At 32.4% G+C, this 21,531-nt stretch overlaps 1 protein-coding gene across 5 annotated transcripts in view; it reads left to right on the top strand.

Annotated features, from left to right (window-relative positions):
* The window catches only part of DMD (dystrophin), a 1,259,848-nt gene that overhangs the window by 68,597 nt on the left and 1,169,720 nt on the right, over nt 1-21,531 (top strand). For all 5 annotated transcript variants that reach the window (XM_080910294.1, XM_080910293.1, XM_080910296.1 and 2 more), the window contains 4 exons: nt 4,104-4,283; nt 4,686-4,814; nt 6,801-6,971; nt 19,553-19,675. In XM_080910294.1, coding sequence (XP_080766420.1) covers nt 4,104-4,283; nt 4,686-4,814; nt 6,801-6,971; nt 19,553-19,675 — 603 coding nt within the window. The remainder of the gene's footprint in view (nt 1-4,103; nt 4,284-4,685; nt 4,815-6,800; nt 6,972-19,552; nt 19,676-21,531) is intronic.

Here is a 21,531-nt window from a genome sequence, read left to right on the forward strand (position 1 = left end):
GGTTCTCGAGTGGGAAGCAAGAAGCTTCAGGAGAGGAAAATCTCTTCCCAATCAGAGGTGTTATCAGCTCTTTGGAACAGAAGAATTCAGGCAGAGGGATGATTTTTACATGTATCTCTTTTTACTTTCTCCCCCAAGCTCCCATACAAACACAGTTTTGGAATAGTTCAGAGACTGACAGCCCATACTTCCTATTGGCTTGGCCAATAGGAATTGAAATGATTTTTGGTTATTTTATTTATTTACATTTCAAATATTATTCCCCTTCCCAGTTTTCCCTCCACAAAGTCCCTATGCCATTCCCCTGCTCCCTGCCTCAATAAGAGTGCTCCTCCCCCGCCTACCCACTCACACATCACCACCCTAATGTTCCTTAATGCTGGGGCATCGAGCCTCTAAGAGACCAGGGGACTCCTCTCGCTGTGATGCCAGATCAGGCAATTCTCTACAACATGTCCATCTGGAGCAATGGGTCCTTCAGTGTATACTCTCTTTGGTTGATGGTAATACCTGGGAGCTCAGGTGGGTCTGGATGGTTGATAATGTTGTTCTCCCCATGGATTGCAAACCCCTTCAGCTCCTTCAGCTCTTCCCTTAACTCCTCCACTGGGGTCCCCGCGCTGAATCTGATAGCTGGGCAGAAGCATCTGCATGTGTACTGATGGACAGGCGCCTGTCAGCATACACTCAATGGCATCTGCAATAGCGTCTGGCTTTCTTTTCTGTAGGTGGGATGGATCAAAGGTGATTCTGGGTGGCCTTTTTTTTTTTGCAGACTCTGCTCCACTCTTTGCCCCGGCATTTCCGTTGACAGGATGAATTCTGGTTTATTATTTTTGAAATGGGTGGGTGGCCCCATGCCTGCCTCAACCAGGGTCCATGCGTATCCACCGGATATGGTCTTTACAGGTGCTGTCTTGCCTCTGTTGAGTGTTTTGAATAATGTCCTTTTTTGTTGGGTCGTGAGAACTTCTTGGGTTCCTGGCATCTGGGACTTTCTAGTAGCTATTCCCAGTTCCTCCTTCCCCACTGCTGCACACCTACTTTCAAACATCTGACCCTTTGTACTTTTTCTCCATCTCAACTGTATTTGAACTAGCTCCCATTTTTCCTTTCTGTCTTCTCACCATGCTGTATACCCCCCTCTTTCCACCGCCTAAGATTATGTTCTTCCCTCTGCTGATTAGGAACATCCATACATTTTGTGGTCTTCTTGAGTTTCATATGATCTGTTAGTTATATTGTCTGTAATCTGACCTTTTTGTTAATATCCACTTATCAGTGAGTGCATACCATGTGTTTTCTTTTATGACTGGGTTACCTCACCCAGGATGACATTTTCAAGTTTCATCCATTTGCCTACAAATTTCGTAAAGTCATTATTAATGGAGTAGTACTCCATTGTGTAAATGTACCACACTTTCTGTATCCATTCCTCTGTTGAAGGACATCTGGGTTCTTTCCAGATTTTGGTTATTATAAATACGTACTATGAACATGTTGGAGCAGGTGGACCTGCTGTTTCAATTGTGTCTCTTTCCAATCTGTGCTGGTAAAATTTGGGAATAACCTATTTCTGATTCATTCTGTCACAAATTTCACTGATTTTTTACTTTGTCTGCACCTCAATTAAATGTCACTTTAAAACATGGCTGCATCTCTATACAAATTAACTTTGATTTCATTGTTTGCAAATAAATCTGTGCAACAAGGGTCTATATTCCATTCAGATCATAATGCAACAAAGGGTATATATCATTTCAGCCAGATAGCGTAGACTTAGAAGGTTTTAAAATGTTTACCCTTGCCAGAAAAGCCTGGTGGCCATATTAAAATTCCTCTACAGTTTACCTCATTGTATATAACTCCCACTAAAGTAACCTTTAGTTTGCCCTAAATTAACTTGCGCTATTACCTGAGACAATTTGATCTCAATGCATTTTTCAAATTTCTATGATTATAATGCAAATTTTCCAAAGATGAAATTAATCTGTTTTACCCATTCCTTCATGATAAACAAGTTATAGTAATTTTAAAATACTTTTGTGACTAAGAAATAGTACGTTACTTTACTGGAAACCATCGTACTTATTGATTAGTATTTCTTCACCTATCTGATCATGTATTTTACCCGTAAAATGTTAATGTTTGCAGCAATAATGGTTTCAAAAGAATTCTTCTCATGGCAAACATTTTCCTATACCACAGTATCACTTGATAAAACATATGCAGTTCCAATTTTGCTATTCTTATATTGACAAATATAGTAAATATAATGAATATAATCTTATGTTTTCCTCATGTTAAAATAAGAAAGGAGCTTACACATTACAACTTGAGGTAGAAAACTATAATTGAGTATTTAGGCAATACTGTTTTATTTTGTATCTGAAACAATGATTACTTTCTATATTTCTAGAGTATATGTTTTACCTTAGAATGCATGGAATTTTAAAGGGTTTAAATTTAATTTGTACTTATTCCTTCTAAATGAGCTGTTTCTGCTCAAACTTGGTACTCTCCTTTTTCCCAAAAACACTTAATAGTATTATCTGTGGCAATTCTACAATAGTATCAGGTGCCTTAGAGGAATGCAATAAATAGGCATGATTGATAGCTGAAAAAATTGATTGTAGACCATTCAAGTCTCATTCTTGTACAACAAATAAAGCCCACACTATAAATCATCCATTTGCTCGTCGCAGAAAAATTCATTTGGCACGAGTTTCTTCAGGACCTGTATTTTAATATAAAAAGATAGTAAAAACAGAAATATAAGAATTCAAAAATGAAAATGATTATTTGTTGACAACAGCTAGGAGTGAGAAATCTACCATCAGATATAGATATATTATCTTTTTTACATGAATACTTCTATGACTGTTCTTGTACAAATTTTATTTTCATCTACTTGTGAATATACCATGATTTCTTTTTATTCATGTATGACTTTGCTTTGACTTTGGCTACCGTTATTAAGACATTGGCTTCATTTGTAAATTACTTTCTTACTATATCAGGGTTTTTTTGTAAATTTATTTTATATTTTAGGAAACATTATGAGAAGTGCTCATTACGTTTAATGAGGTGTCAAAAATATTCATGTCTCCAAAAGGCTGAATATATTGCTATAGAAAAATAATTGAATCATAGTTGTTTAATTTTCAAATTAAAATGTCTTTCTTCATAGATGAGTCTTAAATTATCTGCCTTTAACAAATACATGTTCAAATTGATAAACATGCAATATTAATTGAATAATCTCTAGGGTTTTTTTATCGCCTTAGTCAGGGTTTCTATTCCTGCACAAACATCATGACCCAGAAGCAAGTTGGGGAGGAAAGGGTTTATTCAGCTTACACTTCCACATCGCTGTTCATCACCAGAGGAAGTCAGGACTGGAACCCAAGCAGGTCAGGAAGCAGGAGCTGATGCAGAGGCCATGGAGGGTTGTCACTTACTGGATTGCTTCCCCTGGCTTGCTCAGCCTGCTTTCTTATAGAACCCAGGTCTACCAGCCCAGGGATGGCTCCACCCACAATGGGCTGGGCCAGGATGGCTCCACCCACAATGGGCTGGGCCAGGATGGCTCCACCCACAATGGGCTGGGCCAGGGATGGCTCCACTCACAATGGGCTGGGCCAGGGATGGCTCCACCCACAATGGGCTGGGCCAGGGATGGCTCCACCCACAATGGGCTGGGCCAGGGATGGCTCCACCCACAATGGGCTGGGCCCTCCCCCCTTGATCACTAGTTGAGAAAATGCCTTACAGCTGGATTTCATGGAGGAATTTCCTCAACTGAGGCTCCTTTCTCTGTGATGACTCCAGCTTGTGTCAATTGACACAAAACCAGCCAGTACAGCTATTAAACATATAAAATACGATTAATATATTTATCACATTTGTACAACAATGTACACCCAATATACCCAGTACAATATATACGGGAAGATTTTATAGTTCATAAGTACATGGTTTTAGGTTCATAACCTTGTAAAAATTTTTGTATATCAACGAAACTCGCAATCCTTTTATAAACACAATGTGTTCATGCTACGTATAGTACATTACTTGAAAATTAATGTTATTTCTTCTTACAGGCTACTCAGAAAGAGATTGAGAAACAGAAGGCTCACTTGAAGAGTGTCACGGAACTAGGAGAGTCCTTGAAAACGGTGTTGGGCAGGAAGGAAACATTGGTAGAAGATAAACTGAGTCTTCTGAATAGTAACTGGATAGCTGTCACGTCTAGAGTAGAAGAATGGCTAAATCTTTTGTTGGTAAGAACAGAGGCAGGGGGATTTTTGTCTTAGTTGGGTTTGTATTTCTGGGAAGAGCCACCATGGCTACAGCAACCCTTTTAAAGGAAAACATTTAATTGTGGCTGGCTTAAAGTTTCAGTACCTTAGTCCGTTATCGTCATGGTGCAAAACATGGCAATATGCAGGCATAGTGCTAAGAGTCCTACTTTATTTGTGTTTGGAAATTCAACTGCTCTCTATATATACTGACATAGAGGCTCATAATTATAAGGTATTTTTCAATATTTAATATTACTTTCTGTGTTTGACATGTTACTTGAAGGGGAATTAAGTATTTCATCATATTCTCTGTAGATAGTTGAACAAATGTTTTAGGAATGTTGTCTAAGCAATAACACGGTATATTTCCATACAATTCAGGAATTCCAGAAACACATGGAAACCTTTGATCAGAACATCGAACATATCACAAAGTGGATCATTCACACGGATGAACTTTTAGATGAATCTGAAAAAAAGAAACCAGAACAAAAGGAAGACATTCTTAAGGTAGCAAATAAAATTATATGACAAGTATTTGTCGAACGGTATATGTTGTGACAATTAGGTTTGAACTACAAAATACCAGATACTTTTTCATAAAGGCCAACATCTTTATTTTTTTCTGTGTTGCTTCTTTCTTTTACTTTTCTATCTTGCAATAATCATTTCTTTCTATTCTTTCTCACTTTTAGAATTAATGTTATTATAGAGATCTGTAATTTAGCTGTTGTCAAACCTTATATCTGATCTCTATATACTTGAGCTCAACCCATAAAGGCTTATACAAATTATGTTTCTGCCATATTGTAAATCATTTTTAATTTAATATCAGTATTATTTTATGCATCATCATCAACACAGTTTCTAGTTTATTCATATAGCACTTATTACATACTCATTTTTCTATACTAGTGCTAAAGGTCAAACTTAGTATTCATTTAGTTTTCTTCTCTAAAAACCATAAATTCATAGTACTACAAACTCCCAGCTATTTTAATATTTACATCATTCTACAATAGATAGTTCAACAGCACGTGACACTGTTCCATGTACAAAATTACTCCAAATAATTATACAAATTTACTTTTAAGCTAATGTATTATATATTATTTATATTCATGAATAATTCATTCATGAAATATAAATTAATTTTTGTTTGTTCTTGAGCAAATTATCAGGATATCACATTTCACAGGGGCAAATATTCCAAAATCTAAAGTGTAAAGAACATTTTAGAGCATTTGAATAAAAAATATTTCAACATAGTGCTGCTCATTATCATCATCTTATGTAAATGCGCATGTGGAGAAAAGGAACATATTTTAACGTAAGTTTTTCTCATTTTAAGGTTAATATTCGGGCATCATTTGTTTTAATCCACAAGATCAAACTAACCTTTGCTGTAAATTATGGTTTCTAAAACACGATGTGTGGAGTATGTCTTATTGATACTTTGTCTAATTGATGTTTTGCATTAATCAAAATAAAAGAGTTGATTTTTACAGACATCATTTATGTAATAATTTAATGTTGAAATTTTCAGTAATGTTTACTGTTACTGTTTAGAAATTCAGCTATCATTAGCATTAATGCCTTTATTTTGGTTACTAGATTTTGAAAATTTAAGATATCCCTATGTGACAAAATTCATCACATAACACATACTGTCATTTAACTTGTGAATTTCTGACACTCTTTCAAAAATTTCGACATCATCTAAAGCTCTCATTTTATTTTTCTGTACTGTGGAATTTGGGTTTTTAATGTAATGCTAAAGACATTCAAGGATATCTTTAAAACCTACTTATCTTATTATCTGATTTATATCTAGGTATGGATATGTGTTATAATGTATAGTCTTAATTCTTATTAGTATTATATAATAACAAATTTATGCAAATATTCTATGTACGAAAAGCAGGATATTTGGAAGATGATTTTCTCTACTTGTTCCATGTGAAATATTCCTTCTTTTATATGCAATCCAGTGTATGTATGTATAAGAGAATCACCCTTTTCAATGATTTTCTAAAAAATACAGAGGTTTTCAGAAGTATCAGAAAGGAATAGCAACATGTGCATCAAGTTCTAGTCCTCCTAAGCACACAGTTCAGTGGTGCTGTAATAGTTAATTTCTGTAAGGATAATAGAAATATGATTAATTGCATAATAATACGCTTACTTCCAGATAATAACTAGAAGCCAGAAATGTTTCCTTAAGTAGACAGATTAAACAGACATACACGAAACTTATAAAAGTGTCCTGGCAGTTTTAAGATGACACACAGCTTAATTCTACTTTCATATTATTGAAATTGGTTCTGTTCTGTTCACTCTTTACCTCTGCATGCACGCCATCCGTGCTTCTGGTCACACCTTCCTCTTCTTTCCCCCTCTGCACCCCTGCCTGTCTTTCTCTACCTTCCTATCACCCCCGTGTGCTGCAATTTTCATTACTAACTTAAAGCCCTGTTTCTTGCTCACGGAATATAGCGTTTAAAGGCTGAAATGAATGACATCCGCCCAAAGGTGGACTCCACACGCGACCAAGCAGCAAAATTGATGGCAAACCGCGGTGACAACTGCCGAAAAATAGTAGAGCCCCAAATCTCCGAGCTCGACCGTCGATTTGCCGCTATTTCTCACAGAATTAAGACTGGAAAGGTAGGAAGATCTACTTCAAGGTGGAAACTTGTGCTAAATGGTCTCTTGAGAAGGTTGTGCAATACTCTGAAGGGGGCAAGGAATCCCCACTACAAGGTTTTCAAAAGGAAAAGGAAAATGGAGCCCAAAATATACTTAAGGAAGTTTTGCCACTGACTATAATGGAGATATATCTCTCTCCCTTTCTTTCTAGCTTTCTTTCTGTCACACTTTTCCTGCCACAGCTATGCTAGGACTGCATGCTGCAATGCAATGGTTTCCATGTGTATTTTCAGGAATCACCTATGATTCAGTAAGAGAGCATGCAGCAGGCCAGAACAGATAAATAAATAAAAATAGATTAAAAAGCACAAAAGACATCTACCTAAACCAAGCATGACTGAAATATTTTGCTAACTATAATACTGCTCGTGTGTACTGCACATCACATATCCACCCTAAGGCCTTGTACATCTGCATGATCTGGGGTATTTGTACCTCTTTACGTTGCACATTTGTGTGTACAATTTTCTCATACTAACTGAAAGCATTGTGACAAAGTCCATTAGGTTATACGGAAATGCTCAAGACTTGAAATCAAATGAATGTGAAACTTCAATTCTATATTTTGTGTAGCTTTGTGTGTCTATTTATATTCTATCTAATTAAGTACTTGAGAGCATAATATTTTTGCATGACAATCCTTACATTTATATAACATGTATTGGATATAAAATCGTCTTAAGTAGTTTGCCAAAATATGTAAATAGCAGATTATAGAATTTCAGTGTTTGGGGGAGGATTTGAAATGCAAGGAATTATTTGAAAATTTACACATTGTAATCTGACAAATTTTTCAATCTAATATGGAACATAAACAGGTATAAATCTGTACATATTTATAAATATAGTTAAATATTGGAATAATTTAATTGAAAAATAATATATATTGATAAAACAATTCAGTTTTTAACATATTGAATTTTATCTGCTTTTTCTAATTTATTAAAATTGACTAAATATAATACTGATACTGTGCTAGGGTTCTGAAAGAATAATTGTAATTTATCCTCACAGTAAAACTGTAGAGATGAAGCCTACCTGATGATTTGCCTATTTACTTGTTGATTTTCACAAAGATAGAATATGTTAAAAATTATTCTTATCAATATGGTCATCAAATGATATCTACATATATGTTTATGTATATCTATGATAAGTTTTATATTTCCTAAGGTATTGCAGTGAGTCAGAATATATGTTTGAAGTATCCTTCAAAATCTATAAAATATATATATAATGCAGTACCTGAAATTATAATTTATATCATCAATTATCCTAAAACTTTACGTCACAAAATATATAGTGAAAATTAAAAAAAAAATTGTTAACCAGGCTCTTAAATTTTGTTTGGCATGCATACATCTTTAAGATTGTACTCTTGTTCTTACATAGCAATTCTTGTTACTTCTGATGATATCTATGATGTAGTTGCCACCTGAATAACTGAAGGAATTTAATTTCAGCAACCCTATTAATGTTACCAAATTATATGTTGTTCCGAGGATGAATATACAATTTTGATATACTACTAAGCTATAGAATATATAAAAGAATACGTGGATGTAATTTTCTGGAAATAACGTCATAAGACTGTGTCTCTCAAATACTATAGTGAAAAAGGGAGTTTATCCTTTATAATAGAACTCTCTTTAGGAGAATTTCATAACCAAGTTTTCAAAGTAAATGTTTTCTATGTTCTGCCCAAAATGTAATTAGTAATTTAGAAATCTTGCATCAAGTAGTACATTCAAATCTAATATTTTATTCATCCTTCCAAGCAAAACATAATCTATTCCAAAGCAGTTTCATGAAATATATATTATTAAATCAATCACATTTTATTTTGCCTCATATTCCTGCTTTTCCTTAATTACAAAACATGACTAGATATGATATTGACACTATTCTGAAGTGATAATTCTGCTCTATCGTGCTAAAACTAAAACCGCTTTCATAAAATGTGTCTAATTATCTGTTGTACCCAAAATTATATTGAACTTCCATTTTGCTGGTAATTGTGCAAATTCAAGTATGTTAAAATATTTGGTTAAGTAGCGTCTACTTACAAACACAAAACCAAACAAATTTAAAAAATAAAAATATGTTTAATATTTAAACCTCTTCAAGGAGATTATAAAATCACCTCCAAGGTGGAGAACACAAAGCCACATTTACCAAAATCCTGGAGACAGACAATATCTCTGAATGTCTATGTTTTCACATAAGGCAGTTTGGTGTATGTTTCGTTTGTTTTTGTTTTGTTGGTTTTGTTTTGCAATAAAAGTTCATTTGTTCCAGGCAAGAATTTTAAAGTGTAGTATAGCACCTCACAGAGATATATTTCTTGGTAAACGTGTGAGCAGCCAAACATTGGACTAAGTGCGGGAACCCCAATGGAAAAGCTATGACAAAGACTGAAGGAGCTGAAGGGGTTTGCAACCCCATAGAAAGAGCAACAGTATCAACAAAACGGGTCACCCAGAGCTCCCAGGGACTAAACCACCAACCAAAGAGCACACATGGAGGGACCCACGGCTCCAGCTGCACGTGTAGCAGAGGATGGCATTGTGTGACATCAATAGGAGGAGAGTCCTTGGTCCTGTGTAGGCTCAATGCCCCAGTGTAGGGGAATGTCAGGCTGGTGAGGCATCAGGAGTGGATGGGTGGGTGGGATATAGAAGCAGGGAGGCAAGATAAAGGGGGTTGTGAAGGGGAACAAGGAAGGGGATAACATTTGAAATGTAAATGAATAAAATAACCAATAAAAGCTAAAAAGATAAGCAATTAAATTTAAAATGAACTTTATAGAAAGGCATGGTCTTCAAAATGAAAGACTTCAACACAATAAAATTTAAATTGCTTTTACCAGCTAGCTGTTTTACAAATTACTCAAATGTGACAAAATTAAAATATTCACAAGGATTCATTCTATAGTCATTGTTAGTAGAACAGCAGTGTATCCTTATGTTACAAAACAATAAGAAAAAAAAAACACTGAATTGCATTTATGTTTTGAAAAGAATTACAAATTTATTGTTTTAAGCACCATTTCTGCAAATTTTATATATAAGGATATATAAGAAAAAGAGCACAATTTTAAAGGTATAAACTTCAGTGTTATTCATGTACATGTTCAGGTCTTTGTTTTAATTGTAGCTCTAGTGTAATACTACTTACCTATGTCTCCATACAGAAAGGAAAGTGATCATGACTGTCAAATATAATGATTCAAAAACGAATGTATAAAGTATAAAGCAATGGAGTTGTTGGTAGGAAGGTATTATAAATCCTTTAAAATTTTATTCCTATGATTGAACTCAAGAAATATAAATTATATCTGTAGAATATAGTGTTAAATTTTTCAAGTCAGTCAGTCCAAAATCTTATTACTTTTGTTTTGGATACTTCAGTATTTTTGTCTTGAAAGTGACATCTTTAAGATATTTAGTATAGTAGACATGATTCTGCTTGTAGACTAGGATACTGGTAATGTCACCACTATTTCAAATGTTAAAACCAATATAGCTGCTGTTTGAGAATTAGGTTACCTTCCTGGGTAGACTTTTTATGAAAAAGTATAACTTAGGTACAAATTTTTGTTGGTAACTACAACATGCAAATTCTTTGTTACCAAACAAGAGGAAATTATGAACTCAATATAAGGATTGATTTTAGGCTCCTTTTTCCATCAATTTTAAGGACAACTAGTTAGAGCAAAGACTATCAGGAAAGTCACCAATTACTCCTCTCTGCATTATTGAGTAATTAATAAAAGTCACCCATTCTTTTGCCATGAGCTCTCTATCATAAGAAATTATAAAAGTCAAAAGTGTGAGTCCTGGGATTCCAGTTAGTACTGGGTGAGGCAACATAGCAAGAATCAAGTTCTTCGGTTGAAACTCCCCAATTGCTTGGTCAATGTATTACTAATTGTATAATTCGGCGTATTTCCATTTCAATCTCAGGGCATCATTGGCATTTATCAATTTAGGAAAATAATGCCTGTCCAGTTTTAACTTCAATGTTGTAATGTGAATAAATTATTTAAGAAGCATCTATTTAGAAAAATTGTCATATAGATTTGAAATAATGAAAAAAAATGTGAAACTATTATTTTGTTAGCTATATCGAGTCGCAGCTAAGTTCTCAAGTTTTGAGAACCGAGACAAAGGGTGGGAGAAGTAATGTATTTCTCTTTCTGGTTTCTGATAAAATAGCCTGGGGTTAAGCTGTATATTCAAAGACTGTTCAACCAAAGAGTAATCAAGTAGACTTAAAACGTACTACCTCACTTAATGCAGCATGTAAAACATCTAAAATGCTACCTCTTTCTATTTACTTAAATTTATCATATTTCTAGCAGTTTGAGAACCCGAAAATGTTCCTACTAATTATGAGACTAGCTTAATGACATGGTAGTTCAGTGAAGTAGTTCATAATTATAAAGTTTAACCATAGGTCTTTAATAATCCCTAGCAAAGTTGAAAAATAAGAAGTGGCACCTTTCCTGAACTTTCTTTGTTTTAAAGCATCTGAGCTGAACGGCAAGGTGGTCTTCAGGCAGTGCTGCTAGGAACAGCAGGGCCATGAAACCGATACACAGGAAATAAATTAGAAAGTTATGTAAGTCACTTCTTCATGGGGTTGCTTACAAAATTTCCATTCTTCTCCAACAGAAAGGAGGGGTATTAACTTTTGAAGAAAAGGTTGTTTTGGTGTGTCTTAAGGAACTAATAAAGACAGAATTGAGAATAAAGGAGCTAACTAGATAAATTCTCATTAGCCGTGTATTATTTTCAGAGCACAATGTTTGGTCGTGTGGGGACTCTTGTTAGCCCAAATATGATAGTGTTAAGCAACTTACTATTATATTCGAGATATATTCGTGAATGCTGGATTGAGAATCGTTTCCTTGATATGTGAATAGTCAACCCAAACGCTTTAGGGAGATAAAAGTTTTAGAAAAGCCAATGAAACAGCTTCAGTGTACAGTGTTTACTAGAGTCTAAATTAAGATTCAAGAGGGATAGGGGATATGGAATATGAACCTTATTTGTGGATGATAAAACTGAAGAGGCTGATTAGAGTTGTAAAAGGTCATGCTCACAAGAATAATACACCGACCTTAACTTAGCATGCAACGAGGACTCTGATTCACACATATGCAGTGGCATATGAGGAGAACACAACTGAACTGTCAGGAATGAGGGAAAGTGAGTTGGAAAGCTTCAGAATAGTTTCTATGAGATACAAAGGGGGACTACAAATAGTGCAGCATTTAAGGAATAAAAATCTGCATTGATCTAGACAGAGCCTCCACACCAAGAGATACATTCGTAGTAAAAGTAAAAATGAACCTGAAAATTCATATTACTAAGAAGTTTCTGGGTAGTGCTAATGCAAATGGACTAAGAGACCCCACCTGCAGAACCATTGAGAACTATCAGAGATTATGTTGGAAAGGCCAATAAAATAGGAATAGATTGGGGGAAGGGAGAAGGTACGGAATGTGGAACAGTCAGAGGGTGGACCAGGAGGGGAATAAAATCTGTGGTGTAAAAAGAAAATAGTTATAATAAAAGAAGAATTCCAAACTCTTTTGGTGAGAAAGTCGATAAATGAATTTCAATTTTTAATTAGGCATCAAGACATGTTTTCTATAATACAGTGTTTCTACTGAGTTTTAACTATATTTCATAAATCTCCGTTCTATTAACATAGGCAGTTATTTCATTCTATGAAAAAATATTAATATCTTCAGAGATAATAAAAAGTAAGTTTTCAAGCTATATAATATACATGCCACTTAAATTTAGCAGAAATTGATAAGAATTTAACCAATCCACACAATTTGTATTCTAATATTGTTTCACAATTCTATTTTACTACCCAAAAAGCAGAGTGAAGTATATTGAAATTATGATAATAAATAAATTTCTTATAATAATTTTAATTATTTTAACTGCTGAATATAGTGAAAACTGTCTTTTGTTCTAACTGTGTTTTATTAACATGACATGTATTATAAGCAAAGCTGTTTGGTGATTACTTGTTGTCGGTTCTTAAAAACAAAATAATTTTCCCAGTTAGTGTAAGTGCATTCAAATTATTCAATTTTTGGAGAGTAGACTATTGGATAATTATATGAGGATATAAGACAGGCTGTATATCCCCAAATTATCACAGTAAAATTGCCCGGATAGAAATTTTTAAATTTCAGTTCTCTTGCATAGATCTCTGCTCTGCAAATTCCCAAAATGGTTGCTTCTGTTTATATCAGAAAACCATCATGATTAATCTTGTGATATGTTTATGTGAATATAGTCAAGTTCAATTTAAATTGCACTTGAGTACACTTCTTTATTTTAAAATTACAAGATATTGAACATAATGCCTGAGAGTTGAAAATACAGTTTTCCAAAATGTTGTAATTTTACATTTAGTTTGTCTAGTCCTCCCCAACCTGTACTATAACTTAGAGTTAAACCCTTTCCTGTTTCTTTTGACATTACTGATTTTTTTTCAAAATCATGAAAAAGAAAACCACTTCCAGTAATACATAACACAAGTAGCCAATAAATCTTAATCCACCAGTGTCTTATACAACCAGTTTTTATGCAGTTATGGAATAAGTAACCCAGAAGTTTATTTTAGTCATTTAAGAATCTATATAAATGTATTGGAAAATCCTCTTAGTAATCTTCACAATTTACTTAGCCATACCTCCTCAATAAATCCTTCAAAGCACATTGGTACTTTACCCATAATTACCACATCTATTGCAAAAACCATCCAACACATGGATGATACTACTTTGAGCCACTGGAAGTTTTGTTACAACTGTTTCAAAGTTTTCCCATAGTTTAAATTTAAATTTAAAATGTCACTAGACCCACAAGTTGTTAATTTGATTAATTCTTTTCTAAAACAGATAAAGGTTTTTAAAGGATCTTATTTATCTTTATATGTTTTCTTTCCTCTATAAACAGAAAAATTCCAAATCTGTCATGAGTCTTTTTTTCTACTGGAAGTAGTTACTGGTCCTTAAAACTTTAGTCTTTTGTTATTGATTATTTTTCTCTATTCCTGTTTTAGTGGCTGTAATGAAAAAAAATGCTATTTCAACCTTGCAAGATGAAAATTATATTGATTTATTTGAAAGAAGTTTAGCCCAAACTGTCAGCCTCAGATTATTTATTTTCAGTTTAGATTTCAGTGTCTCCCTCCTAGTGTTTTTATGTTACACTCCATAGTCAAAAAAACAGATGGTTCCAATGTTATCTGTGTAAACACATTCTGATCATGCTATTGTATGTGAACAGGCAAATAGTCTTTATCCAGAAGAAAGCTTCAATTTAAATAAATAATTATAAATGCTTTCACAATTTAGTGATTCAGTTTGTAATTGATTTTACTTTGTTCATTTTTTTATTCTTTGTTGACTTGTGATATACATGACCATTAATGTAAATGCTGCAACAGAGCCTTAAATCGTCAATCCTTAAATTTTTCAACAAAGCACAATTATTAGCTGTTAAGCAATTTAAAGAAATATTAAAATATCAAGGAAAACAAATTGTTGTCTTTCTCAGTTTCTCTGTCTCTCCTTTCTTTTGTGTCCATTTATCTGTTTATTAAAGCTTTCTATGTTCTATCTTCTATGTATTTTTGTGTAACTGCACGGTCATGCTAAAGTTCTTAAAATAAAAAGGTAAGTAAAAGATTCAATTGTGCAAAGTAATAGTTGCTACGTGCTTCTATGACTACATTAGATCTTCCTTTCTATTATTTTCTATGTACACTAAAACCTATCTTGTGTTCAGTGTCTAATATTATGTAACGTAATTGTTATTCTAGTGTTTCTCTGGTCACACATTTTCTTAAGTAAGTCAAAGTATTTTGTTTGATAATGAACGTGATTTGTCAACCATAGCTTTCAACTTCTATAGGCAATAACATGGTACCTTGAACTAAACTTTAATCATTTCTGAGTTTGTTTATGTACTCATTCAGTTTCCTTGTTGTCTGATGAGGAAAGACTTCATTATGTAGTCCTGACTGATCCAAATTTTCAGTTCTTCTACCTCAGCCTCCATGTACCTCTTACAAGTGTGTATCACCATAACAAGGTCCATGTGGGCTTTGAAATAACAGGCACTTTCACATTGTTGATTTCTTCTCATAGTTTTCATAAGAATACAAACTTATGGGTAGCAACAAGCACATGCAAGGAAAACATTTCACGAATAATCAAACATATCTTCCTTATTAGAATTTATTACTAATTGTGTTATAATTGTGAACTAGTAAATTATCAATGCAACAATTACATTTTCCTAATTTGTTATACACAAAGAGTAGTGAACACAAGCCAACAGATGAAATAATAGGTCTGATTATTTATTATAATTTTGAATGAAAAAATCATCGTTGATTTATTAATGTGCAAGTAGCATTAAAACTGGTAATTTATCTAATAAGGATATTTTCTTTTTACATAAAAAGGATGTCATATTTGACATGCAAAATGCAGACTGATACAAGTGGTGATGCCAATTTCAAAGACTGAGAATCTATTTGGGAGAAGTACCATTGATTACATAACACTGTGTTAATAGAGAAATAAGAGTTTAGAATAACAAATGAATGTGGGATAGATAATCTTGAAATTCTTCATAAAATCCATTTATAATCTCTCATACCCAAAGGGATATCTAGAAGAATTCTCTCAAAAATATAATCAAAAAAGTAACAGACAAAATCGTAAAATGAATGTGCATGAAACTGATATTATTTACAAACTATGAAAATGTAACAACTGCAACACAATAAAATTTGAATATTCAGATTTTTATACTATTGGTAAGATTGTATTCTATGCATAATTTTTGAGTTCATAATTCAAATTAAATCTTATTTGGCATTGCTAAAATAGAATACACTTATGCTAAAATGTGTCTTCTAATCATTTGGAATTTGCATAATCTAAATTAAGATGTGACAAAACTATAAAACATTTCTATATTTAAAATATTTGGTTTGAAATATGGAATGAAGATATAATTATTAATTTTGTGGTTTGGAAGATAACATTTTTGTTATATAACTAAACATATTATTAAATAATGAAAGATAGTATTTTGAACATATGGAAAATAAAATAATTTTGCCTTATTTTGTTTTTAATTTACTAACTAGTTTATTTTAATTGAATTTAATGACTCATATTTATATTGAGAACACTATTAAGAACATGTTTTGTCTTAGAGTAAAAATTTGATCATGATGCGTAAGATTTTTAAGGTAATACCTATAGTAAAATATTCATATTTTAAATATATGAACAAAATAATCACTATTTAGCATCTACTTGTATATTTTCAACAATGAAAAATTTCTCCTTCTAATAACGTTTGAAAATGTCCGAATTCAAAATTTATTCTTATGTTGGTCTAAAGTGCAGTCTGCATTAATTTCATTAATGTATATTATTGATTTTGGAATAACATTGCTATTGTTTAATCTCTAACCATCGTAATGGTCTTATAAAAGTGTATTGTAGTGTTACATCAAGTCTCATCAATGAATATTTTGCTAAAAGTGTTTTTCTATTTTTGTGTGAATTTATATTCACTTTTGAAATAGTATTGTCTAAAATATTTTTTTTATGTCAGTAGCTTGCTGGTGGTGAATTTTCTTTTTCATTTACAGTTGGAGTTTTCTTTTTTGTATAATATGATGTCAGGATTTTTGTATCATTTACCCTGCTGACATATTTCACATATTAATAGCAGAGAACCAATTAGATTTTTTGAATTTCATCTTTAGAAATTGTTTATACTGAGAGATAAATAGGTCAGGGTAGAGTGTTTATTAAGCATAGAAAATAATTTGGGTTTGATCAAAAACACTGTTATGCCTGTTTTAGTAAATTATATATAATTTACTAAACTTCTTAAAACATCCATTTTTCTATGGCTTTTCAGCATTATAAAAAGTTTACTTCTTTTTCTATAAGAAGAATATTTTTGAATACCTACTCCACAGAAGGAATGATTCTAGATATTCATTGAAATTTCCCAGTGAAAATACTTCAGAATACAAAACATGAGTTCATTGACATTTTCCTTGGGATTATTTTCAATAATACTACACGTTAATATGTCAACGTTTTTTAGCAAGTTTGATAAAGCTTAACAAACTAGCACCTAAATTTCTAAATGCGAGTATTAGAATTAAATTATTTTATTTTTCTGCAATTCATTACCAAAATACAATAAAACCGAAAAGCATTTATCCTTCAGAACAAAAGAGAAAATCTGAGTAATGGCTACAATTTAGAGGTGAGGATTTGAGGTAAGATGTATTGGGTACTGACTCATGTCACAGATGAATAGGGGTTTGGGAGACAGTGATAATAGAAGTTTCTTGAATATTCATTATATTTCGGGTAAACACTCAACACACTTCACTTGATTTTCATAACATTCTTATGAAGTAAATTTTCTCATTGTTACAAATAATCTAATCTATGCTGTAGAAAAGATAAATGCAAACATTGCTTAGGGTTCTCCATCTGGTATGTGGAGCCAATATAGAAACCGTAAGAGCTTGTGTTCTTTACTAGAAGATCAGAGGCGTTATATGAGAGTAGGAAATAAAAAACAACCAAATGGCCTCCAAAGTGATTCTGTATTAATTAAGCCCAGAAAGATTCTCAGTAAGTGATTAGAAGAGGTTTTAATGATCATGCTCGAGCCTATACTTTATTATTCTTGTTTGTAGTTTGTCTGTCTTTAAGTCTTGGTTGGATGTTTTGTTTTGTTTTGTTTTTTAAGTACACAAGTAAGGTCCCTGTATAGCAAAAACGCAATGGCAGTAGTTTGAAACATACTGACTTGTCACTGTGCACAAGATATGGTGTTAACTAAATTAGGTAAAATGATGTTAGATGTACTTTAAGGAAAAAATACAATTCCAGTTGATCTTAAAAACATTATTTTTTAAGGATTGAATTTTTATTATTTATTATTTGTTAAATTTGCATCCTGATTACAGCCTCCTCTCTTCTGAGTCCTCCGTCTCTTTCTCCCCCACGCACCCCGCCTATCTTCTCAGAAGAGTGGAGACTTCCAATGGATATCAACAACCCTTGGCATGTGATTAGCTGTTGAAAAATTTAGACTAGATTTCAAAAGCTAAATGTAACAGTTTGAAAGCTATGGTATTTTTCACGAGCAAGTAAATAATTATAAAACAAACTGTGGGGCACGGTCACAAAAACTCACCTTGAAATCGATCTGCTTAAGTGTGTGGATAGAAATGTTGATATCTAATTAGTGAATGAAATTTATTTTTTAATATTTAATTCTCTATCTGTAAGTCATTTTGAACTGCAATTTGCTCTCACAGACTATCAGCAAAGATGAACAAGAGTTCAATAATTTAAAGTTCCACCAGATAAGTATCGTGCATACCTTTGGAGCCTCTGTGCATGTGAACTGTGGCAGTATGATCATTGAAAGTCTGCAATCTCCTTTAAGTTTAGGTTACTCTAGTTTTCACCTTTCAAAAATGATCGTATTTCAAATGAAAGACCATACTTAAAATTTGAAGTAGTATTTTACTGAGTCCTTTTAAAGAGAATCCTATAAACCATTTACTGCATTGGGAAAAGGTCATTGAAGATGTGCCATAGTTATAATCTTATGAAATGGTCAGCTAAAAAGGATTTCTACTGTTAAAATATTAACATATGCAATACAAAATAATTTTCAAGAGAATGAAATAAGTAGATTTTTTTAACAGAACTTGAATGATGGCATGGCATGATTCTTTGGAAATTTTATTTTCAACATATTTCCATGCATTTAAAAATATTTCATTTGGAAATTCAAAGGATAATTAAGAATTTTAAAACCATGGTCAGTACCAGTTTTAGAATTAAACACATTGTGAAATATATGAAATATTTGGGTTTCACTCATAGGTTTTTATTTATGTTACTTAACAAAACATTCCTGGGTTAAGCTAATAGCATTCACTTAGGAGATCATGCCAGGAATTCGTACCATGCTAAAAATGGCATTGGAAATATTTGAATAGATTGCCTCATGGTCGTTCTAAAGATAAGGTGAAAATTCCATTGTTTACTTAAAAATACTGTTATTGATGAATGAGACAATCTTGAAAAGACATGTTTACTTAAATGTTGTACCATCAAAATGTCTAAAATAAGATTAAACTCAATTTTAAAATATTAAAAATTTAGCATAGGCAAAGAAATGTAAATTGACTATTTTGATATTCTGGAGTGACGAATTGCGTATCTTGCATGTTATGGTGACAAATGTATCGCCATATATGTGTCCTCGGGTACTTACACAGTTGTATTTCAAAACATTCATAAGCTTTAATATGGAAACATAATGCATGTCATTATTTTAGCAACAGGGTTCTGAATAAATGCATTTCATTTGGTTTATGTTTTTACTAAAAAGTAATTTTGATTTAAATTAGCACTATTTTTTTTTTTTTAGGCCTCCATTCCTTTGAAGGAATTGGAGCAGTTTAACTCAGATATACAAAAATTGCTTGAACCACTGGAGGCTGAAATTCAGCAGGGGGTGAATCTGAAAGAGGAAGACTTCAATAAAGATATGGTAAATTGGTTATGATGAAAGTGTGAATGAACTGGGAACGAAAATGAATAAATTTGGAAAGAAATAATGTAGCGTATGTCTCCAGCTGACTTCTCAGAACACTACAACTCACATAGTATTGTTTTAATTATTTCATTAAATGGATGTGTTTCTTTTGACACTTTATTATAACTGCCAAATTACCACATTATGAAGATATACAAACACTCTCAACTCTTAATAAATAGTTCAGTTCTGTTTGGCTTGTTCCAATTTAATCTTCAGAAGGCAAAATGTAAAAGGAAAGAGCCATCCGGGAAATAAATTAAAATATGATACAAAATTCCAGTTTTTATATATGTAATGTTTTGTTTTTCTGATGTTTTGGTAATAGTAAAGACTGAAATGTAAATGTTGTCTCCCAAAGTTTCTAACAAAGTGGTTTTACCAAATATTTGAGAAAAATATTGATATGTAGATATAGATACAAATATTGAGTGTATGTACGGATGTATATAACATTAATATTGAATTCCAAATATATATTAAATAGATATATATGTATGTAAAATAATTCATGTTGCTTACTCAGTGGGAGTAAAGAATTAAGTCCATGCACTGTGTACATAAACTTAAAACATCTTGAAATCTGCTAATTTCTCTCTGACTTGATTATTTCTACATCACATCACTATTCGCTGAGGTTTTTATGCTATGTTCACTTTTTCACATGCTCTTTTCTCCCCTTCCACGGCAATCACCACTGTGGCATTTTCATCCTTTACATGTATCAATCAGTAGATATTTGCATATATGCATCAAGGCTAAAGTCCTCCTAGTACTTGAAAACAGCACTAGGAGGCAAGATATAATTTTTAGATGCTAGTTACATCAAGTAATAGGAGAAATATTATTTCTTACTTATCGGAGCTGTTTCAGTGAATACTCCTTTATATAAGACGTTTACTGGTCTTCAAAGCTCAGCTCAAGAAAAAAGGACAGGAAGAAGCTTCCAGAAATGCTGAGTTCCATCTACCTCTACTTCATGTCAAAGAAGAAGTCCAGGGTGAAGAAATCAAAAGTCTTGCTTACATCTCAGTCTCACTACTAAACCTGCTGTAGAACCCTCCCTTGGGGGAGATAAATTAAAATTTTTTTCCTTAATTTGTTTTTGTACAAGCCACTGAAAATGTATCAAAGTTTTACAAGGCATATTAAAATATTATTTTATAGACAGCAAACGTGTATGTGTGTGTGTGTGTGTGTGTGTGTGTGTGTGTGTATGTGACTTTCACTAGGCTATTAGTGGCTGTAAGAATTCTTACAGTGAATGAGTACTCAGTTGTATTCTGAGTTGTAAGCATGTGTTATAGATGCACATTTATTACCACACATAATAATACATGCAATGTGCCTCTTGAAGTTTTATTTTTAGCTCAGTAGTGTTGAATTGTACACCTTCGTAGTAGATATTTTTTATATTTGGACTTCAATGACAGGAGACAAGATATGCACAAATGTATCCATATGCAATGATATTACAATATCACGTTTTTCAAGTTCTGTCTTTAAGTAAATAGTATTGAACATTTGTCTGAAAGAATAAAACAATTTTACTTTGAGAATATAACAAAATGATAATCAAAAGCTTTTGAAGTTATTTTAATACATATTTATAGTATTGTATTTGCTTAAAGTCAGCATAATTATGTGTCATTTTAGATATTATTTTCAATATCTAAAAACGTCACCATCATTTTTATTAATGCTCTATATTCTAAATTTGAGCATTTACATTTAAATATAAAATATTGATTATTATTATTATATATATAATATAATATATATATTATATTATTATATAAAATACAGTATAT

This window comes from Micromys minutus (assembly GCF_963924665.1).
Source record: "Micromys minutus genome assembly, chromosome: X".
In the NCBI taxonomy this organism is placed as follows: domain Eukaryota; kingdom Metazoa; phylum Chordata; class Mammalia; order Rodentia; family Muridae; genus Micromys; species Micromys minutus.